The sequence below is a fragment of the Artemia franciscana genome, chromosome 1 (genome assembly GCF_032884065.1).
Source record: "Artemia franciscana chromosome 1, ASM3288406v1, whole genome shotgun sequence".
Taxonomy (NCBI): Eukaryota; Metazoa; Arthropoda; class Branchiopoda; order Anostraca; family Artemiidae; genus Artemia; species Artemia franciscana.
The window spans coordinates 61,621,029-61,637,814 of record NC_088863.1 but is presented as its reverse complement, the minus strand read 5'-3'; the positions used below and the strand labels follow the sequence as shown (position 1 = coordinate 61,637,814).

Here is a 16,786-nt window from a genome sequence, read left to right as displayed (position 1 = left end):
CATTGGGGGGAGTTGGAGGGGGAAACCTAAAATCTTCGAAAACACTTAGAGTGGAGGGGTCGGGATGAAACTTGATGGGAAAAATAAGCACAAGTCCCAGATACATGATTGACATAATCAGAACGGATCCGCTCTCTTTGGGGTAGTTGGAGGGGGGGTAATTCTGAAAAATTATAAAAAAATGAGATATTTTTAACTTACGAACGGGTGATCGGATCTCAATGAAATTTGATGTTTAGAAGGATATCGCGTCTTACAGCTCTCATTTTAAATCCCGACTGGATCTGGTGACATTGGGGGGGGGGAGTTGGGAGGGGAAACCTAAAACTTGGAAAACACTTAGAGTGGAGGGATCGGGATGAAGCTTGGTGGGAAAAATAAACACAAGTCCTAGATACATGATTGACATAAACGGAACGGATCTGCTCTCTTTGGGGTAGTTGGAGGGGGGTTATTTCTGAAAAATTAGAAAAAATGAGGTATTTTTAACTTACGAACGGGTGATCGGATCTCAATGAAATTTAATATTTAGAAGGATATTATGTCTCAGAGCTCCTATTTTAAACCTGACCGGATCTGGTGACATTGGGAGAGGGAAACCTAAAACTTAGAAAACACTTAGAGTGGAGGGATTGGGATGAAACTTGTTGGGAAAAATAAGCACAAGTCCTAGACACATGATTTACATAACCGGAACGGATCCGCTCTCTTTGGGGTAGCTGGGGGAGGCGTTAATTCTGAAAAATTAGAAAAAATGAGGTATTTCTAACTTACGAACGGGTGATCGGATCTCAATGAAATTTGATATTTAGAAGGATATCGTGTCTCAAAGCTCTTATTTTAAATCCTGACCGGATCTGGTGACATTGGGGGAAGTTTGGGGTGGGGGAACCTAAAATCATGGAAAACGCTTAGATTGGAGGAATCGGGATGAAACTTGGTGGGAAAAATAAGCAGAAGTCTTACATACGTGATTTACATAATTGGAACGGATCGGCTCTATTGGGGGGGGGGGGTTAATTCTGAAAAATAAGAAAAAATGACGAAAGTAAAACAGGTCAAAATAGGGATGATACCTTTTTATTGACAGTGAATAAATATAAAATTATTTAACTAGATCTTCATGAAACTTCATATTTAGAAGGACCTCGTAACTCAGATCTCTTATTTTAAATCTCAACCGGATCAAGCGTAATTGGGTGGGGGCAGTTGAGGGGACCGGAAATATTAGAAAATACTTAAAGCGGTGAGATCAGGATTAAACTGGATGGGAAGAATAGAAACCTGTCTAAGATACGTGACTGACATAACAGGACCAGATCTGCTCTCTTTGGTGGAATTGGGGGGGGGGGTAATTTTTAAAACCTAGGTATTTGTAACTTACGAAAGGGTGACCAAATCTTAATGAAATTTGATATTTAGAAGGATCTTGTGCTTTAAAGCTCTAACTTTAAATTCCGACCAGATCCTGTGACATTGGGGGGAGTTGGAGGGGGAAACCGGATTTCTTGGAAAACGTGAAAATTGGGGTATTTTTTTCTTACGAATAGATGACTGGAGCCTAATGTAATTTGATTTTTAGAAGGAATTTATGTCTCAGAGCTCTTATTTCAAATCCCGACCAGATCTTTTGACATTGGGGGGAGTTGGAGGGGGAAATCTTGGAAAAACACTTGGAGTGGAGGAATCGGAATGAAGCTTGGTGGATAGAATAAACAAATGTCCTTGATACGTGATTGACAAAATCGTACTGGATTCGCTCTCTTTGGGAGAGTTGGGGGAGGGGCTGAGTGATTTGACGAGTTTGGTGCTTCTGGACGTGCTAGGACGATGAAAATTGATAGGCGTGTCAGGGAGCTGCACAAATTGACTTGATAAAGTCGTTTTCCCAGATTCGACCATCTGGGGGGCTAAAGGGAGAGGAAAAATTAGAAAAAATTAGGTATTTGTAACTTACGAGTGGGTGATCGGATCTTAATGAATTTTGATATTTAGAAGGACATCGTGACTCAGAGCTCTTATTTTAAGTCCTGACCGGCATTAAGCCTCTGATTTTCCTTTTAAATCAATCTATTGATTCTTAGAATTTTGTTAGAGCTCATACCATATGATCTCTTGGCTCTTAGCTCTTCTCGCCTCGTCACAAGTGCCATATGAGCTCTTAGCTCTTGTTTTAGTACTTTCAAATGAGCTATTTATTCTAATCAAGTGACCTTTGTGATCCAGAGGTCAATCTTAAAGAATTGGAACAAATTTAGAACTTTAGCGTAAAAAGCGAGGTATTGATGATGGGATGACCCCCCTCATATACGTAATAATTTCTCTTTGTTTTAAGTTTTAATGTTGCTCCTTACTTTTAGTTGCAAAAACTTGTTGTTGTGTTTTTATTTAATTTAATTTGGAGAAATGAAATCAGAAAAGGAAGAGCTGCTTCCTTATTTTGTGTTTCAGCGGGGATGCTTTTAAGTGAAGATATCCCCATTATGATTGGCTCAAATTAAGGAGATGTATCCAAGAAGTAATTCGACATCCATAATATATGTGAGGAAGCCATTACCCGGCTTCAAGGGGGGGGGGTGTAATTAAAGAAATGGGTCTATAAATCTTCTCAATATAATATGTAATAAAAAGGTGACTGAATTGGTATTCTATTTTGTGGGAAATTAGAGCTTCTGGACGTCCGATCCAATTCATCTTCTCTGAGGGAGGGGGTGCCTAATTTCATGTTATAACAACATTTACTTGGGATCATGCCTACATGACGGTATTGGCTACAATATTTGTGTCTCCAGGGCATTTGCAAGAAGGAGTGTTAGGAAAATCTTGTTGCTGAGTGAGAGCTAATGTAATAACCTTTTTAGAGTCAACGGAATCTTAGTCAAGTTTGATTAGAATCAGGATTAAATGGTTTTAACTATGCCTTTAAAGGGTCTGCACCTATTTCGACCGCTTTAGAAGGAGAGGAGGAGCTATTAGATCTTCATTTGTCAGTCGAAATATTCGTTGAGTTGCTCGGGTTTCCCTACTTGATTGTACCTTTCCGCGGCAAGGGGTACATTATTGTCATTCTTATGCATAAGAATGAAAATCGGATCTTAAGTAAAGCCTATGAGGATTGATAGGCAGGTAATACTTACGTTGTGGCTTTTAGAGGTTTCGTCTCTAGTCGGATGGAAATTGTCGTGTGTATTGATATGCCACCATCACCGGTGGGTCACAATTGACGCATTTCCTAGCGAGCTTCTGGCACTGGGGGGAAACGAGCGTTTCAAATGGATTAAGGTGGCTTACCCTTGAGATTATAAAACTTAGTTATTTGAACAAATTAAGACTAATTACCAAATCTACCCTTTGAAGCTGGTTATGGTTTGGGGATTTGTTACTTTTCCAGAAATTTTAGTTTGCAACGATACGCCGATATTGGTTGCAGTCACATTTGCTATTGAGCTATATTAATGTCTTTATGTTTACTATTCTAAGTGTTTTCGAATCTAAAACTCTGTTTAGAGGTGCAATAATTCGTCTTTTTATGATCAACACGCGTGAATATCATAAAATGTTAATAATTGTGAAGAACGAGAACAACGCAGAGAGAATCTAAAGGAGACAACAAAAAGGTTTTGGCAGATTGCCATAAATGTCAAATTTTGGAAGCGAATTTTGGACTAGGAAACTGTTTGAAGGTTCGAAATGTATTTTCCTCAAATTCTACTTTTCCTTCTCAGAAAATAATACATAGTAATATATTACATTCTAAGTTCCTGTACGATATTTAGAAAAATATAGAAGTAATTATTTATGAAAATCAGTAATTCATTCCTATAGGAGGGTTTAGTTTTCACCTCTTTCCAGGTTTCATTTTAGCCGAGGGTTAAAAACAGTACAAAAGAAAACACGGCTCTTATTTTTTGTTTCCAATTTCAGTACGGAAGTTCTCGTAACGCTTACAACGGATTCTGGCCGGATTTTAGGAAAGTTGCACCAAGTCCAACCAAAAGGAGAGGTCGATTTCCTGTCTGGTATCAAGATAGCCCATGTAAGAATCATTTCATTGACTTATAATATCAGTTAAATTTATTGCAAAAAAAAAAAAACAAAAAAAAAAACAGAAAGTTAAACAAAAATATCGCTTTCAATAGGCTTCCCAATTACATTGAACCAACAATGTCGCGGCTAAATAAATAAATATTACAATATGAAAGCACTGAAAAGGCCCTTACGGAATTCTGTGAGTTTTTAGTAGTATTTACAACACGGGACTACGTTGAAAGTAGTGTTATACAATTACCGTAGAACAAAAATTTGGTAAGTAAATATTGGTTATGGTTACATCAGGTACTCTCTAGAAAATACGGGGTAAAATTAGTGTTTTAGAGTTGCCCTGTTGCGATAAAACCAGTTGAGCATTTCTTTTTAAGCGTCACATACAGCTTTTAATGGAATATTTTAAGGATACCGATTTTCCTGGGCTTAAAAGGCCAATGCCCCTTCATCTAGAGTTTGATCAGTTTAATTAACTCTCTAGTTTATCTCACTGGTAATCTTCTGGTTAAGGTAATATCTCAGCAATTTGACAGTGCCTGATTGCGGACATTCATTTTGTAAAAAATGGATCAAAATGTTAAAATAAGTAAATCGAATTTACCATTATTTGGTAGTAAAATTATATTAATCATTTTTTACTACATTTAAACCTAGGAAGTGTTACCCTAACAGCCTTGCATATTTAATTAGCCGTATTCAGCCACATTCCTCATATCGTGTACATATTATTTTTCATTTATTTATAGTAGTACCGAGTACAGTGAAAAAAGTGGCTTGTAACACTTTGATTACTTTGATAATTAAATACTGGGTTATAAGAGCGGAACATTCAGTCACTTTCACAGTCATTAAGACTGTTCTTCAACAGGATTTGCTTGCAAATCTAGCTCCTCTCCTCCAGACTTAGATTCTGATTCCGGTGACCTTGCCTGTTCCGAAGCCTCCCCCTACCCCTCCTAAACGAAAGTCCTGGATACAGCCCTGAGAATTAAATATCAATTTATATCTCCACCCTCTCATCGTCTCTCCCGTAAAGCCAATTCTGTATTTATCTGAAGATTCTTTCGAAACAACCGCTGAAACCCAGGGGCCGTTAAACAAAGATAAGAATTTCTTATTAAAGGGTACTGGAACTTTCGATTTCCAATTGACGGAGCCCTCTTCAAGGTTTATTCGACCACTCCTTCCTCATGAAGTGCCTCTGGGAAAAAATAAATGAACAAATGTTAATACATTGAACCCTTATGGGTCTTTACCTTTACTTTTGGTAATGCAAGGCATTTGCCCCTGACTAAAACAGGAGAGTAGAAATTTCAATTTCCATTCTAATGAGAATTCTGGAATTGTTCAAGTTTAAAATAGGGGTAATTTTTCTTTGGGGGTGGGTAAACGTCAGCTCCCGAGAAAAGACGGCATGAATACAAGATTTTTCTGAGATTGTGGAATTCAAAATAAAAATGCTGATATTCATTCTTTTTTACGCTTCATATTGTTGAATATCCCATATAATGTAGTTTTTTTTAATGAGGTAATTTTACTATTTGAAGAAAGGCTTCCCACATTTTTTTAAGGAGGTAATTGAAATAGAAAGAAAAAAATCCATCGGTAGAAACCTTGTTTTAATTAGACATACTGTAGATATTCCTATAAGCCCAATTTATAATAACTGAATATTAGGATTCAAATAATATCTTTTGTTTAAATTAAGGTCACCTGACACACTTTTACTGAAAATTAGATCATTAGACAAGCTAAGTCAATTTTTAAGCAGAGAATTCTCGCCCAACCTAATTTTTGAATTGTCTGTCATTTATTATGGCTTGTTTGTTTGATTCACTTTTCAGCCTTTCTTCTGCTCAGTTAGAGCTGTTTCGCTTCTTCTTCTATTCTGAGCTCTGAAGACGGCTGCGCGGAAGTCCCTGACGAAACATGTGCCTCTATCATTTTCGCTTCTTTTTTGTCTGCTGGCTGACATTAGCCTCATTTTTTTTTCTTGTTTGTTTCATATGTCAGTCCTGCTTCTAGCCCTTTCAGTCTTTCAGTTCACAGAACTAATGTAGTTTTATTTTTTCTTGTTTTCTTGTTTTTTTTTGTTTTTTTTTCTTGTTTGTTTCATATGTCAATCCTGCTTCTAACCCTTTCAGTCTTTCAGTTCACAGAACTAATGTAGTTTTATTTTTTCTTGTTTGTTTGTTAGTTTGTTTGTTTGTTTGTTTTTTTTTTTTTTTTTTTTTTTTTTTTTTTTTTTTTTTTTTTTTTTTTTTTTCATATGTCAATCCTGCTTCTAGCCCTTTCAGTCTTTCAGTTCATAGAACTAATGTAGTTTTATTATTTTTTTTTCTTGTTTGTTTGTTTTTTTTTTTCAGTTCACAGAACTAATGTAGTTTTATTTCAGCTAATGTTTCACAATTTTAAATTATAATAACCTGTACTGTAATACACTTTATTGTTCTGATAACAAGAGACCTAAGTGAGACATACCGCCTTTTAAATCAGTGAATACAGCTGTACACAAGCCAAGATCATATTCAATCTTTTTTCTGCCAGCCTCTTCGCTCTTTTGTGCTCTGCAAGATGCATGGCTTCGTAAAATATGTATGATACCGGTAAAATACCTAAAATACTGGTAAAGTAGGTAAAATACGTAATTTATGTAAAATAAGTAAATTACGTAAAATAGGTAAAATATCAATTTTACGGGGTCCGTAAAATAACGGTCAAATACGAAAAATACCCAATTTTACCAGTTACAACAATAGTTGAAAGTAATTCAACGGAGGTGATTGCTGAACGTTATGTATTTTTAAAGATGATTTCATAAATGGTCTCTATTTTTTATAATTTATCACATTCTATTGAGAAACTTCATTTTGCTTTGATTTAATTTGCTTTTCCTAGAAGTTGTTTTCGATGTGGCATTCATTTCTAGCCTTTCTGATCATTATTATATCGTATATCACCCCTCTGCCATACCTTCCTGTCACCATTCTTCGCCTCCTGTCACAATCATTAGGCCAATAGCGTCGCAAGTCATTATCTCCTATTCTTATTTCGGTTCGTTGACTTTGCAGCTCTCGCTAAACGGCGAGAATTGGCAGCAAAAGCTTTTCCTATGAGAGGGAGGAGGAAACACCCTCCCCAATATTCCTGTGACTCGGTAAAAGAAATTGGGTGAAAAGCGGTGCGAAAGAATTCCATTCGCGGGAATAACCGTTCGATTAGAATTCCTTTTGGACTAGAATTCCCACTGCTTAGAGGGAGTCCAAAAATTATTCTGATTACTGGAATGTCTGTCTTCTCTTCGAGTCCATTAATTTACGAGTCATCTCTTCAGGGTCTTCAGACTCGGAATGTTTATATTCTCAAGACTAAAATACCGAATACAAGCCCCATGGATTCACCCAAGCTCTTCCCTCAGGTCGAAATTAATGATTTGACTAGAGATGTGAGCCTTTTGAAAGAGGCAGCTGCATTGTTGGGCTCCAGATTGAAAGAAAAAAAAGTTTATTCACCAAAGTTACTTTTCTTGTTAATTGAGAAATAAAATTAATGAATAAATGAGTTAAACAAAATGATAAAGCAGAGGACCTAGTCTATTGGCCCAGTATTCTCAGCTTGATGAGCAATTTGAATACCACCTAGTTTAAAGACAAATGGAGGTTTTAAATATGTCCTTCCAAAAGCAGTCTTAAAGTTGTCCTTTGTATTACGTAACCCAGTTTGCGTATGATCCAGTTGAACAATCGGTGTGTTTAAAAAGAAACCATGAAAACTTGGAAGCTTCAGGTGGCTATGGGACTACTCGCGGTGACTCAAATTTTCTTCTTGTATCTTGGCCTTCAAGGTGAATATAGGAAGTTACAGTGTGTTATTTTTGGGCTGAATATTTTCCATAAGACTCGACATCGGCGAAAAAAGAAGTTTAATCGGGACTTTCTTGATTAGATGGGACCTACTTGTTTAGATTGTCCCCATAACTAAGGAAATCGTATTTTTCCTTGCTCAGTATGATTCAGAAGTGGACAACGCATTTACATGGTTTGATTCTTTGCCAAGGGTCCAGGTGTTCCTTCCCCCGGATAATTCCCCCAATATTTCCACTGGATAATTTTGGATGTTCATTAGTAGAGAAATTAATAGTTTCATTTACCTGCTCAAGTCAGAGGCAATGCTATAACGTTGTCTGTAGTACAGAGCCATAAGGGTCCAACGTATTATTTCTTTATTTTCTCTTAGAGAATTTCATATGGAAGGAGTCGTTGAATAAACTTTGGAGGGGGGGGGGGGCTCTTTCGCTTACAAATTAAAAGTTTTAGTGCCCTTTTTAATAGTAAAACGTTATTGGAGGGCAACAAGCCACGACCCACACCGTTTGTCCCGGAACGGATAGGACCAAAATTTTGTTTAAAATAGTCTAATTGTCAAATAATAATGCCTTTAGCTTTGGCAACCTCCTTCCAGTCCCTGGGGCAAGGGTCGTAAACTATGCATGTTGCCCATTGTTAAGATCAATAGAAAGGGTGTTTGTATTAACTCAAGAGGGATCTCATTCATCTGTAAATCGAAAGTTTCAGTGTCCTTTTTAAGATTCATAAATGATCAGAGGGCAGCCATCCCCCTACCGTGCCCTTTTTCACCCAAATGCATCCGATCAAAATTTGAGCTAGCCATTTTATTCAAACTAGTCCAAAGATTAAATATCTATGCCTCACGGGTTGACGCCCCCTCCCTCGTACTGCTCCCGTGCAAGCGATGTAAGTTATGCAAGTTTCCACTTTTTAACATATAAGGTTTTATATTAAGAAAAGAGGACATGTATGTTCCTGGACCTCCCAAAATGGATTAGAACATTAAGCGAAACTTTAAGAAACTTTAAGAGGGATGCCAAACCTCATTGAAACTTACTTTGTCCTTGCTGGTTCTGAAAAGGGAATATTAGTAGTATCTACACAACGGTTCTTGGTATTGGGGGCAAATGCCTCGAAGTGTGCATTTAACGCCAAAACGTTCTAACTCTCATTGAGATTTAAACTTGGAATTTGCCCTAAGGAATGGTTGGGGCGGGGGCCAGATAAACATTGATTTACAACCCCTTATGATTTCCGGGATCATTTCTGGTCTACGCTTTTATTATGAAAGTAAAGAGTTGCATTTAACTCCGAGCGGGCAAAATTTGTGCCGTTTTGGAGGGCTGCTGCTTCTCTCTCGTCCCCAACCTCCCTTTTATGGGCTTTAAGACTTTGAAGGATGCTCTTTCGATCGGAAATTGAGAGTTCTTTTTTTTTTTTGAAAGTGATTAAAATACCAATCAGTCTCCCTGTCCGAGAACTGTTTTGATGTCTTGTCCTTTTTGATATCTGGAATTTGATCACGCATCCATGATCTTGCTCTGGTAAAAAATACACCAAACATTTGTAGATGAGAGCTTTAAACCTCCACGTTTAGGTTCTCTGGTTGTTTTGTTGTTAGGGATTGAAGCAGATGCCTCAAAGGATGCATTTTAATGCCAAAATATCCTAAATTTCATTGAGAGTTCAGATAAATAAAGAATTAGCTCTAAGAAAGGGGCGGGGGAGGAGTGATGTTAGAAATTAATATTTAATCCCTGTTGGTTTCTGGTAATATTTCTGGTCTACGCCGTTATTATGAAAGTAAAGATTAAACCCCAAAATTAGCAGAATGTATTCTGCATAGTCGGGGGCTGTCCCTTCCTGTCCTAAGACTGTTTTTTACATCTGGTTCATCTGTTACCTCTTAGGAATCTGATTGAGAAATGTGTTGTTTTTTTTTTTTTTTTTTTATTTACTTAAAGTCCATTCAAAATGGAGTTCTTCAAATGCCTAGATTATATAGCTCCAATTTCGAGAAATAGTTTAAAATAATCCTGATCACAATAGAGATTTAGCTAGCGTCCAGAACTGAATCGACCGACAATTGAACTTTAATGCTAATGCAGAACGTGGAATTTGATCTCAGGTGCACCAACATGAACTAGGGTTTGGAAATTAATTCCGGTGACGGGATTACGTGAAGGCGTCTTCATAATAATCCAAGGAGAGAAGAAGAAGAACATATATAATGATTGGAAAAGTGGAATATTGGAAGAAGCTACTGGAGCTTGTCTGAGCTCAAGAGCATTTGTACGTCAAGAGAAATCATGACTGTATGATATTTAAGATAAAGACAAATACAATCGGTTAACTATAGTATTATTTCATTCCAGTTTTTAAATTATCCATTGCGAATGTTATAATCTGATCACTAGCATAAGCTAATACAAACCTTCTGAATGGATTAAATTTTGATATAAGTAAAATCTCTTTGTGAATAAGCCTTGAATAGATTCCACATAAGATTAGCTTACAATTGTTTTTTTTCTCCTTAGATTTTCTTCCGCAGAAAGACAAATTCTGTGAGATTAAGGAGCTATAGTTATAGTTAATCTATCTTAAAAGTGATTCATCAACCTACGGGGTGTCTTTTGTCCTGAATCAATGGTCTTTGCCTTTTGCTTGGCTACCGTTTTTACACAAGTCAAAAAATCCAGTAGTTGATGCATCCGAGAAAGTCATTTGTCGAGTTTTAGAGAATTGTTAGCTGCTTGAATACATCATTGGTTAATTGGTATTTATGGACTGGGTGTAACAAATGAAAGTAATTTAAATGGCCAATTCACAACGTAAAAATTGTTTTACTGCGAGGACTGGAAAAGGAGTTGAAGATTAAAATAGAATAATATTTGTATAATAAAATAACGCTGATTTTTAAAATTAACTACTGATTGAAAATCAGGAAACAGCTATTTCTTGCCCATTCGTAGATTAAGCGGACTACTACTTCTGTGGGCTACTACTTCGTTTCAAGAATCAACCAGTCAATGGTTTTCATTTTTAAGGTGAATCTAGTAGGTGTTCATCTACTGTATGTGTTGGCCAAGGTGGTGTAATACTATTCTTATAAGGAGCCACTATTGAGGTGTATTTGCTTTGTTAATGGTGGGGACTGTTGACGGGACGGAAAACTGTTTAGCACTTCTACCTCAAAGACTGTATATCGTAACGCTTCTTCTACCGTAGTTCCTACATTTTTTCTTGCTGCAGCACGATATCTTTTGTGACTTTAGAAATGTACTAGACCTTTCAGTCTCTGTTCAAACCGTTAGAACTAAACCATGTGCATATCCTCATTGATATAAAGTGGTTTGAAGTAAGTTGGCGTAAGTTTAAAAGGAAAAAGGGCGAGTTTGTTTTGAAATTCAAGAATTTAGAAAAAATTTAGATCATTGTCGAACAGTAATACCTGTGTCGATAGGTATTTAACTCCCATGTAAATTTTCTCTTTTATTTTTCGCCATAATTTAAGCAACTTGATTCTGCAACATTCTTTGCTTCTAAAGATTGTGACCTCTTTTAAATCATAGAAAACAACTGTCACCACAAAAAGCCCTGTATTTTGCCAAAATTAAAGTATCTAATGCACAGAATTGTGTTTGATTTATGCTGGAGGTACGGTAAAAAAAAAGAAAAAAAAAAAAAAAAATCAAATTTCAGCTAAAATATTGGTTATCGAGAAGGAAAAGCCCCTATTTTGGAATAATCTATCTTTGTTTTTTAAAATCAGTTACTTCCGTTCGAAAAATATGTTTTTATGTGTTCAATTTATGTTCGTTTTTAATATCACTTTCAGGATTCATTCTAAATGTGAGTGGTTTTAATTGAGTTGAGAATGGTAGATGAAGATCTTCTTAATGAATGACGAGGGGATGGACACAATGCCCCTTCCTTGCTCCCTCAAAACTTGCAAATAGAAAAGCTTTAGATGGTCCTGTTTCTGAAAAATTCGTGCCATGTTTGCTTTTGAAAAAAGTTAAGAAGAAGTTCCATTTTCTGGTTAAGATGTGTATTTATTTATTTATTTTTTTTAATCATAAAAATCGGAATATGTTCTTTTTTAGCTTGCTTTAAAGCATCGCCAAGGCAAAAACCATAGGATGAGAATTGTCGTTTTTGTTGGAAGTCCAGTTGGAATAGATGAAAAGGAACTGGTCAAGACAGCCAAAAAGCTAAGAAAGGAGAAAGTGAATGTTGATATTATTAATTTTGGCGAGGAGGTAGGCTCTTTAACAAAAAATATGTTTTTATTTATTGCCTAGTGTATTTTGCATTATTCAAAATGTATTAAAACTTATTTTCCAGTTTTAACAGTCAATCAATTTTTTTTTTCCAATAATTAAATTTACAGAAAATTTCTGAATTTACATAGAATTCTCCACAACGACGTTTTTGTTGTATTAAACCAAAAAAATAATATTCAGTTGAAACAAAAAAAAAAAAAAAAATATTATTCGCAGGAAATAATTGCAAATTGCACATCAGAAACTCTAATTGTTTGTCCGTGGTTCTTGAAGAAATTTGATAAACGTTAAGAATAGAGCAAAAAAATAACGACACGACAACGGTCCTTATGAGCAGATCCCTCATATAAAAAAAGGATGATACGTTTTGGAATCGGGGTATCAATTGCCAGCTAGCGTAGTATCATGCTGATTTTAAATATATAAGTTTCATCAAATTTAGTCTTTGTCATCAAATGTTACGAGCCTGAGAAAATTTGTGTTATTTTGGAAAGTAGGGGAAACATCACCTAAAAGTCATAGAATCTTAACGAAAATCACACCATCTTATTCGGTGTATCAGAGTCCTATTGCAAAAATTTCGAGCTCCTATCTACAAAAATGTGGAATTTTGTATTTTTTGCCAGAAGGCAGATCACGGATGCGTGTTTTTTTTTTTTTTTTTTTTTTTTTTTTTTTTTTTTTTGTTTGGGTCATCATATCAACCAAGTAGTCCTATAATATCGCAAGAGGGCTCATTCTAACTGAAATTAAAAGTTTTAGTGCCTTTTTAAGTGACCAAAAAAATGGAGGGCACCTAGGCCCGCTCCCATGCTCATTTTTCCCAAAAGTCAACGGATCCAAATTTTGAGATAGCCATTTTGTTCAGCATAGTCGAAAACCATAATAACTATGTCTACGATATATACGGCCATGTCTACAGTAATGGTTATTGAGAAGTGTAGGCTACATTCGTTTTCAGGGGTATTTTATGTATTGGGGGGGGGGGTTGAGGGGAGGTGGCTATATGGGAGTATCTTTCCGTGGAGGAATATGTTATGGGGGAAGAGAAATTCAATGAAGGGGGTTCAGGATTTTCTAGCATTACTATAAAGAAAAACAATGAAAAAATAAACATGAAAAAGTCTTTTCAATTGAAAGTAAGGAATAGCATTAAAACTTGACGCGAACAGAAATTATTACGCATATGAGAGGTTCTTCCCCTCCTCAATACCTCGCTCTTTATGTTAAAGTATTTTTAGTAATTTCAACTATGTATTCTACGGCCTTTCTGACTCAGGGGTTCATTCTTAAACAATTGGGACAAAACTTTAGCTTTAGAGTAAAGAGCGAGGTATTAACGAGGGGACCCCCTCATATACATACTAAAAATATAAGAATATAGAAGTATGTTACGTGAGTTAATTCTTAAGTTACGTAAATTTTTCACTAATAAAAATGTTCGTTAAAAATTAAAAGTTCTAGTTCCCTTTTTAAGTAACCGAAAAATTGGAAGGTAACTAGGCCTCCTTCCCCACCCCTTATTTTTCAAAATCCTCTGATCAAAACTAAGAGAAAGCCATTTAGCTTAAAAGAGAATTAATATGCAAATTTTATTTTATAATTTATGTGCGGAGAGCCAAAATAAAACATTCATTAATTCAAAAATGTTCAGAAATTAAATAAAAAAACTGTTTTTTTTAACTGAAAGTAAGGAGCGACATTAAAACTTAAAACGAACAGAAATTACTCCCTAAATGAAAGGGGCTGTTCCCTTCTCAACGCCCCGCTCTTTATGCTAAAGTTTTTTACTGTTTAATAAAGTAGAATTGAGAGATAGAGTCAAACTTTAGCGTAAAGAGCGGGGTGTTGAGAAGGGAACAGTCCCTTTTATACACGGAGTAATTTCTGTTCGTTTTAAGTTTTAATGTCGCTCCTTACTTTCAGTTAAAAAAAAACTATTTTTTTTATTTAAATAAAGAACAAAAAAGTTTAAATAAAAAAGTTTGACTCTGTCTCTTAACTCTACTTTTTAAAACAGAAAAAAACTTTAGCGTAAAGAGCGGGGCGTTGAGGAGGAAAAGCCCATTTCATATACGGAGTAATTTCTGTTCGTTTGAAGTTCCAATGTCGCTCCTTACTTTCATTGAAAAGAATAACTTGTTTTTTTATTTAAATTACATAAATGGTCTTGTCTTTTTTTTTTTTTTTTTTTTTTGCATACTGAACTAAGTTGAAGGACTACTGTGTAAAACAAATAGTATCGCTTTTTGTTTCTATTTATGAATTAGAGGTAATTTGTTACCTCTTAGAAAGGTGGATAATTAATGTGAGGGGATATTATTTTTGTATTTTACAAAAATATTTTGGTATTTGCGAATTTTATGTTTTCAGCAGGGTGGCGACCGTGATACTCCAAAATCACGGTTGTTTTAAAATGAAAGACTCAAGCATCTCTACTTTGAAATTAAATTAAAAAAAACAAGTTTTTTAAATGAAAGTAAGGAGCGACATTAAAACTTAAAACGAACAGAAATTACTCCGTATATGAAAGGGGCTTTTCCCTCTTAACGCCCCGCTCTTTACGCTAAAGTTTGAGTCTTTCTCTTACCTCTACATTTTAAAACAGTAAAAAAACTTTAGCGTAAAGTTTGACTCTTTCTCTTAACTCTACATTTTAAAACAGTAAAAAAACTTTATGTTACATGTAAGCAGAAGATGGAGTATATAGAAGGGGTTGTTTTTATTCAATAAACCGAATAGCTCCACAGTTTAATATCTGTAAACTTATGGTCATTCAAAATTTGTCAGGTAATTGCATACTGACATATGATAAGGTAGTTGAATTTTAACCACTCCCTGGACAATTTTGCCTATACAGCGAAAATCCAATAGAAAACAGAAGAACTTTACCATTTGATTCCTCATCTAAAAACTATCGAAATCTGCACAATTAGAAAAGTCCTGGACGCAAACTACAGCGCTGAGATGCTGCTAAACTAGGAGCTACTCCATGGGTGTCCATATGGGAGGGAAGGGGTTCAAGTCCCTCCCCTGGCAGAATTATGCTGCCTTGTACTTTTATAATTTTTTTTGACATTTATACTATACGGTATTGGAAGTGCCGATTACACCAGGTAAGCCCCCCTCCCTCTAAAATTCAGCTTATGGGTGCCCATGAGCCACTCTTAAAACAATAAAAAAACATTTCTTCGTGTAATGAAGAAAGTCAGAAGAGGCGACAATCTTCACTAGCTGTGAGTTTGGCATAGAACATAAATCAGAATGAAAAAAAAACTCTAATACATTTCCGTTTTATGCGCTTCACGAACCTAATAACCATTATCATTGTAATTACTCATCATACCCCCCTTGTAGGCTCAGGCATAGCGGTAGTTTTTATACATATCTTGTTGTTTTCTTAAGTAAGTCTATTTTTGATTTTCAACCAACCTTTCATGAGGAATAACCACTAAAAATAATACCAAACCACAAACTTTTGAGTTTAGGCTAATCCTGGATCTGACCCTGTTGGGGAATGGGCTGGGGCACAATTACAATAATAGTGGTTATTACATCTTGAAACGGGATGACTGGGAACACAATAGTGTATTTCGCTTATTTTTATCTTTGATTTCTATTGGGTAAACAAATTAACCATGGACTCTTTGCCTTACCATGTATCCCTATGTTATTACTTGGAAGTATTTTAGATGGACTTACCACTATAGACATATATAACACTTCTGGAGCAATTCAGCCTCTTCAACAAGAAAACTTCTTCTAGATGTTGTATCTTCTGCTTACGCTCGCAAATGTCTGTTTAGCCAGAGCTAAATAAGAAGCATATGGTCAAGCCTATAGCCAATGTTAGTAAATTTATATAAACCAACCTTGCATGTGTAAATGCATGCAAATTCAAATCTTAGTAAGACACAATTACCTGTTTATTTACCAAACAAAAGGGGGAAAACGGAGCTTTCCAACCCTTCTGGATATAACTTGGCACTTCCGGTCTAGTGCCTAACACCCGCCATTATACATGCACATGCGACCTGAAACTTGTGGTCCAAAAAAGTGATGCTTGTGTTTTACGAATATGAGATTTATGGACCATGTTCGCGACCTCGTCCTAGTACAACATTAAACAAAAAAAAACAAAGTTTTTTTAAAACTTAAAACGACCAAAAATTACTTCGTATATGAAAGGGGCTGTTTCCTCATCAACGTCCCGCTCTTTACGCTAAAGTTTGACTCTTCTCTCAACTCTACTTTTTAAAACAGCAAAAAACTTTAGCGTAAAGAGCGGGACGCTGATGAGGAAGCAGCCCCTTTCATATGCGAAGTAATTTTTGTTCGTTTTAAGTTTTAATGTCGCTCCTTACTTTCATTTAAAAAAACTTGTTTTTTTTGTTTCATTTCTGGATGTTTTTTTAATTAAGGTATTTTTTTTATTTTGGCTCTCCATGCATAAATAATTAAAACGAAATTTGCATTTTTTTTGGGGGGGGGGCTAAATGGCTTTTTCATAGTTTTAATCGGAAGATTTTGAAAAAAAGGAGCGAGAGAGGAGGCCTAGTTGCCCTCCAATTTTTTGATTACTTAAAAAGGCAACTATAACTTTTAATT

At 35.6% G+C, this 16,786-nt stretch overlaps 1 protein-coding gene across 1 annotated transcript in view; it reads left to right on the top strand.

The window, feature by feature from the left end:
* Positions 1-16,786, top strand: part of LOC136032354 (26S proteasome non-ATPase regulatory subunit 4-like) — a 79,371-nt gene that overhangs the window by 21,949 nt on the left and 40,636 nt on the right. Inside the window, exons 3-4 of the mRNA XM_065712676.1 lie at positions 3,925-4,036; positions 11,999-12,154. Of these exons, the coding sequence (XP_065568748.1) occupies positions 3,925-4,036; positions 11,999-12,154 (268 nt within the window). The remainder of the gene's footprint in view (positions 1-3,924; positions 4,037-11,998; positions 12,155-16,786) is intronic.